Raw genomic sequence first — 6,537 nt, forward strand, 5'->3', positions numbered from 1 at the left:
GGGTTCAAAGCTTTTGAAGGGGGAGGTCATGTCAAATGTCAGAGGCCATTATTTAATACACCTGACTTCTGTCTTACGCAGGGTTGCTCTCCAGCAGTATTTGACTTAGGGTAGTGATAACTCCCTAAGAGAATGATTAATTGCTCTTTTGAGAAATACTTCAGTGGAAGCTAGAGAGTGCTGCTACTTATTGCAGAGGTGCGGGCAGGGAAAACAAGTCCTGGGACCACCGTGTCACCTGAAGGGTGCTGAGAGGAATCTGACTTCTTATTTTGGTAGAACCGACCTATAGCCAGCACCCCACAGCAAGGCACAGCAAGCACTCGGCTGAGTGCTCAGGAGGAAAAGGACATAGAAGGATGTGAACCTGCACCTTCGGAGTCTCAGGCCTGGGGGCAAACGACCTAGAGTAAGAAGTGCAGACAAAGCCACTCTGTTCACTTCCTCCAACAGATTCTTAGAATCTCTATCTTGTTTGAAAACAGACTCAGGCAAAGGGAAGGGAAACTAACATTTATTGAGCGTCTACTATGTATGTCTGGCCTTGTGCAAGAGTTTTCATTTACAACATTCCATGTAATCCTCACACTGACCTCGTGAGGTTGGTATTATCTTTGTTTTAGTTGGGTGAGGCGTATGAGGCTCAGAAAGGTTAGTTACTGACGGAGCTGGGCCCAAGAGTGGAGTCTCAGACATGAAGACTGCCTGCTTGTTCTCTGCCCTCTGCCACTGCCCTCGGGAGGGGGGAGGGAGCAAGAGCAGCAGCAGTCCTTCCACCACTTCCCACAGAGGGAAGGAGCCTGTCCTCTTCCACAGGCCCTGCCCCTCCCCGGGGAAGATGCAGTCAGTTGAAGAGATAAGACATAAATATGAAAATAAATAGAAGGGACAAGTCCCCCAGCAGTGAGGACATGCAGTATCCACACTGTGGGAAAAACTGGGACAATGGCTGCCAAAGACCAGAGTGAGTGGGTGGGCTGAACAGGCCCCTTCTGGGCAGCACAGATTTTACCGCAAAACATCTGGAGCACACAGCAGCCTGGGGCATGGCCACCAGCATCCTCCATCTGCTCTTCTTACCGGTGTTTGTGATCCAAGAGGGATTCAAAATCAGGGGAACAAACAAGTTTGTGCTTTATGTGTCCCAGCACTGTCATCTCCCCTGTCCTACTGTCTCCGAGGCCCACGGACACCAGCTCCTGCCAATCCACAGAGAAGGTGATGAGAGCCAAAACCGCCACACAGCCCACCACCCAGTCCCAATTTTAATGTGGTAATCCCCAAAACCCTCCTCCCTCATTCTGATTATTCAACAAGCCTCAACCTCTTAAAGAGCCTCTGCCCTTGACCCCATGGGCTCTCACCTGCAGGAAAGAGCAGGCGGTTCCCATCGTTACATCCAGAGTCACCTTGCCCAGGAGCAGCTGCACCTTTCCCGACTTGCGGATCAGCAGCTTACCAACCTGCCCCTCTGTCAGGTCAGCCAGGGTACAAGCATTCTCGGCCAGCCTGGCCTCCTGGGAAGAGTCAGGGGATGGAAATGAGGTAAGGAGCTGTTTCCCCATGCTTCATGAATGAACCCTTTCCCAAAGGGATCAGCAGCAAAGGCTAGCATGAGCTCCCCGAAGACAGCCTTTCCCTAGGGCTGCTTGCCAGTGGTTAAAAAACAACCNTCTTAAAGAGCCTCTGCCCTTGACCTCATGGGCTCTCACCTGCAGGAAAGAGCAGGCGGTTCCCATCGTTACATCCAGAGTCACCTTGCCCAGGAGCAGCTGCACCTTTCCCGACTTGCGGATCAGCAGCTTACCAACCTGCCCCTCTGTCAGGTCAGCCAGGGTACAAGCATTCTCGGCCAGCCTGGCCTCCTGGGAAGAGTCAGGGGATGGAAATGGGGTAAGGAGCTGTTTCCCCATGCTTCATGAATGAACCCTTTCCCAAAGGGATCAGCAGCAAAGGCTGGCATGAGCTCCCCGAAGACAGCCTTTCCCTAGGGCTGCTTGCCAGTGGTTAAAAAACAACCCTCCCCCCCCACCAGCAAACCAGTAAACAAACGAACAAGACACTAGTAACTGCTGACACTGGGTAATGGCACATGAGGGTTTATGTTTTCTCATTTGTGTATTTTTCAGTACTTTACTGTTGAAAGTAAACACACATATAATCGAGGCTAAAGCAAAAAGCCCTTAGCCCTTCATGGGGAGAAAGAACAAATACCTATTTTTTGTGCAATTCAGCCTGGATGGCACACCCTACAGGGCTCTTCTTCCCTTCCCAACCGACTGCCCCACACACAACTTCACAGAACTCATTCCTGAGCGTACCCGGTCTTTCTCCTGCTTCACAACTACCATCTGTCCATCCTCGCTCTGCACCTCCGTCTTGACAGGCTTGACGTCCTGAGTCGGTGGCTGGCCCGGGAGCGTGTCTGGCAGCTGCAGGAACAGCAGCTCATCCTCCTGTGTGAGGCTCAGCTCCCTGAGCAGCTCTGCCACAGACGTGTCCTTCGGGAGGCCCGGGGTCTTTCTGGCTGCGCTGGGAGGAGCCTTCATGTTGGCCTCCTCCTCTTCATCTTGTGGCTCCTCTTTCACTGCCCAAGGTAACACAAATGGAAAGGCTATCAAGTGGCCACCTTCTATGTCATCGCATTGCACCCATCCCTTCACCCCCGACTGCTCCACTGTCACTCAGCCAGGAAGCTGGAGGGAAACAAGGGCTGCGCAGAGGAGCTGTGTGACTTCTCTAATGAGGGGTGTCTGTGGCTAGGCCCACCAGGACCTGTCGGCATGAACCTTCTGAGAGCACGACTTTAGCATCTTGGTTCAGGCCATGTGTTTTATAGCTGGAACAGAGGGGACCTGCTTACCAGCAGTAATCCAGGTGACCTATAGGCAGGACGGGGGCAGGAAGCCACAGAGAAGGAGGTGAGGTATTAACTGACACAGAGTACCTTTCACAACAGGCACGTCCACCTCCATGTCCTCTTCCTTGGAGCCAGCCAGCCAAGGTTTAACATCTGGTTCTTCATTTTCCTCCTTGAACAGCCACCCAGAGTGAGCCAGAGGCAGCTGTACAGGCATGTTTCGAGTGTCGTTCCTCAACCCAGGGTCATCGATGAACTGCCAAGGAAGTCGATGGTTCACATGGCCTGGCCAGCACACACACACACTGGGACTACAATTCACCTCAGCCCGATCCTTTGCTATTATTTTTAATCCTCACCCAAGGATAGGTACATTGATTTTAGAGGGGGGGAGGGAGAGCTGGGGGAGAGGGGGTGGGAAACATCAACCGGCTGCCTTCCATACATGCTGTATGTGCCCCCGACTGAGGATCAAACCTGCAACCTGGTTATGCCCCCTGACTGGGAATCAAACCCGCAACCTTCTGATATACAGGATGACCCCCCCCCAACTGAGCCACCTGGCCAGGGCCTATTTAGCCCTTTGCTAACGGAAGATTCCTGCTGCTCACCAGGCTTCCAGGGTATCAGAGAGAAATTCTTGCCCCAACCTTGGCTTCCTTGGGCCCTTTCCACCGCCATATAGGAGGCCCACTCCCCTGCTGGTACCTACATCATCCTTCTCCAGCATGCGCAGGATCTGTTTTGTTTCTTCATCTGTCTCTCTCTTCTCCTTTTTGATGTTGATGATATGAGAAGGCCCCATGTCTGACACATCCACCGTCTTATCCCAGTTACCTGCGGGAAATCACCCCGGTCACCGGGGGTAAGGAAGAGGACAACAGCAAGGAAAACGAAATTAGGAGCAAGGGCTATCCACTGCCCTCGCCCTTCTCTCGGGCAGTCCGAACTGAAATCCACTGAGCCCTTCCTCCCGGAGCCCCAGCGGCTTTTGTACCCTTTTTCTTCATCATTTCAGCTGGGCCCTGCTCAAAGATAGAATGGGACTGGATCACTTCTGGGCGACCCCGGCCCCGCCCATGCCCCTCTCGCTGTCGGTCTCTGTCCCTTTCACGCTTCTCCTTCTTGACGGTTACTTCTTCCTTGGGCCTGGAAAAGAGAATGGACTAAAGGAAACCACTCACCCTGCCTCCCACAGCTCTCCAGTCCACCTGAGCCAATAACTATTGTACATTGGGAGAAACAGAACCTGATCCTATGCCTACCACCTTTTTCACTCTATCTACGGGCAGTCCTTCCAGTTTGCTTTACTTTACCTTCTTGTTTGATAGTCTACATTGGAACTATGACTCAAATTGAATTCTATAGACTGCCCCCAAATGTTTTTTTTTATTGATTGAAAACAAGAAGACTGTCATGTAAATGAACTTAAGGAAAAACGTGGTAAGTCTTTGTCTAAACTATTGGCTCTCAACTGTGGCTGCAAAAGGCAATCATTCTGTTTCATTAAAAACAAGTTACATCACAATTTCTGGGAAGGACTCCCAGGCATCAGTACTTTTTTTTTTTAAACTTGCACATTACTATCAGCTGGAAATGAAAAGAACTAAATATACAAATTTAAATTTCCAAGCCCCATACCTAGTTATTTCCCAACAGGCCCAAATTCAGAGCACGTAAATAAGGGGCGAGTATTCACAATACCAGCTACTCACTCTTCTTTGATCTTCCGACTGATGATATTTGGGGTGAAGGTTTTCTGAAAGTGAAATACAGGAGTCGCTGATTTGGTAAATTCTCATCCCAAAGCACAGAGGAAGAGGAAAAACTCCCTACGGGAATCTTTTACAGACCAAGAACACCATGCCACTCTTTTGCACATTCCACACTGGCATCAGAAATTTATACAGACAGGTAGGTGCTTGAAAAGGCAGAACTGGTCAGTCATGGTGGCAGCAGTTACACACACAAAGGGGCACCAAAGACCATTTCAACAGTACCCTCAGTTTCTGCCCTCTGAAAGGAGAACCCTCAGGCCTTCTAAAAGCAAAGGCATTTAGCTAATCTCAACTCTTTTCTTTCCTCCTCGATCAGTAACATAGGGAAAGAACTCCAATAGAAAGACAGAGATCAGCTAGGACTCACAGATGACATGTTAGACTGTCACCAGAATTTGTCTAGGCAATTAAGTCTTTAAAAAATGGTGGCTCGTCCCACCCAGGGACGCTCCGCTTTGTCCTGGCTGGTGCAGCTCAGGAAATTGAGTGCCCACCTGAGAACCAGAGGGTCACTGGCCCTGATTCCCAATCAGGGCACATGCCTAGGTGGCAGGTCAAGTCCCCAGTAGGGGGCGCATGAGAGGCAACCACACATTGCTGTTTCTCTCCCTTTCTCCTCCCCCACCAAAAAAAAAAAAAAAAAAAGCCTGCTTTCTGCTTGTCATCACCCTCCTTCCCCACTTTAAGGGTTACTCTTCACATGTACAGTCTTAAACAGAATAAGACCCTGAACCTCTAATGTCACGCCTAGAATTCGTTCCGCTCTAGGCCGGAAGTGTGCCCAATGGGATCCCTGACAAATTGGAACTCAAACTGACAGCGATGTTTATGCCTGCGTGACTTTCATAAGTTTCTGAATGCTGTCCAAACACAGAAAGTTAATAAACGCTGCTCAAGTTGCTTTTCTACTAATTAGAATTCTCTGCCCTTCACCCGTCTCGGAGAACCATGTCAACGGCTTGCATGCAGCATCTAGACTTCAAGGTAAGACAGGCTCCCCAGAATGTTCAGGCAGAAAAGTCTGAGGGCTAGATCCATGAGATGCAACACCATGCCTGGTGCACGTGAGGACTTAACATCGTCTCAACCCCAGCGTCCTGGAATTCAAGGTAGTCGGGTACCTTCTTGACTCCGCCGAGGGTGAGGTCCCTGGAGCGGATGGAGGGAAGGCGGCCCGGGGTGAGGGGAGGCGCTGGCCGCCGGCCGATAAGCCCCCGGGCCCCGGAGAGGAGAGTTCGGGGCCCTCCTGGGGCGCTGGGCTCACCGGCAGGGTTGCCTTCCGACATGTTGCCTGGGAGAGAAGAGGGAACGGGGAACAAAGTCAATGCAGGAGATGGGCACGCGGACCCCAGGCAGAACCCCACCCACCTGGCCGCCCGCCCCCCGAGTCTGTGCGTCCCTCCCGCAGAGTCTCAGCTCCTCCCATCCCACGTGGCGACTCCCAGGACCATCCCGGCCGAGGCCCTTGGAGAGCCCTCTTCCCAGACCTCCGCCAGGCACAAAGCAGGCACGCACCCCAACGGACCCCGACTCCACACTGCGCGGGTCGCAACTTCAGCTCCGGCGCTGCCCGCAGCGTGCCCGGGATCTCGGCGTGGGGCGGAAGTCTGCGTGGCGGGGCCTAGGCGCTGCCATCTTGCCGCCGGGCGGAAATGAGGTCGGTGGGCGGGGCGGGCCACACTATTTATCCCGCGGCGTCTCGCTCGCCTCCGCCTTCTCTTCCCGGTTCTTCCCGGAGTCGGGAAAAGCTGGGTTGAGAGGGCGAAAAAGGAAGAGGGGACTGTCCTAGTTACGCCTCAGGGGTCTTAGGCCGGGGCAGGGGGCGTGTAGCTGTCCAGCTCAGGCTTGGGGGCCTCGGCGGCCGCCATCGCACAATGTGAACATTCTCCACGGAAGAGC

General features: G+C 52.5%; 1 protein-coding gene across 2 annotated transcripts; it reads right to left on the reverse strand.

Annotated features, from left to right (window-relative positions):
- Positions 1–497: 497 nt before the first annotated feature.
- On the reverse strand, positions 498–6,290 carry POLR3D (RNA polymerase III subunit D). 2 transcript variants are annotated; one of them, XM_037028788.1, is made up of 9 exons: positions 6,164–6,290; positions 5,760–5,929; positions 4,576–4,619; positions 3,858–4,009; positions 3,573–3,697; positions 2,948–3,116; positions 2,322–2,587; positions 1,713–1,865; positions 498–1,199 (listed from the first exon to the last, which is right to left on the reverse strand). In XM_037028788.1, the coding sequence occupies exons 2-9, from the start codon at positions 5,922–5,924 to the stop codon at positions 1,077–1,079; spliced, it is 1,197 nt and encodes a 398-aa protein (XP_036884683.1). In that variant the 5' UTR covers positions 5,925–5,929; positions 6,164–6,290; the 3' UTR covers positions 498–1,076. The 2 variants fall into 2 exon arrangements, with proteins under 2 accessions (XP_036884683.1, XP_036884682.1); XM_037028787.1 differs by having other exon boundaries at positions 6,154–6,290.
- Between the last annotated feature and the right edge of the window lie 247 nt (positions 6,291–6,537).

This window comes from Sturnira hondurensis, unplaced genomic scaffold (assembly GCF_014824575.4).
Source record: "Sturnira hondurensis isolate 20B ecotype Veracruz unplaced genomic scaffold, ASM1482457v3 Scaffold0020119, whole genome shotgun sequence".
Classification (NCBI taxonomy): Eukaryota; Metazoa; Chordata; class Mammalia; order Chiroptera; family Phyllostomidae; genus Sturnira; species Sturnira hondurensis.

Excerpts from the sequence above, each read along its gene's own strand:
- POLR3D (XM_037028788.1), bottom strand. The coding sequence starts at position 5,924 with ATGTCGGAAGGCAACCCTGCCGGTGAGCCCAGCGCCCCAGGAGGGCCC. Across the intron at positions 3,117-3,572 it reads GCATGCTGGAGAAGGATGAT|TTCATCGATGACCCTGGGTT; the intron begins GTAGGTACCAGC and ends CTTCCTTGGCAG. Across the intron at positions 1,866-2,321 it reads TGAAGCAGGAGAAAGACCGG|GAGGCCAGGCTGGCCGAGAA; the intron begins GTACGCTCAGGA and ends GACTCTTCCCAG.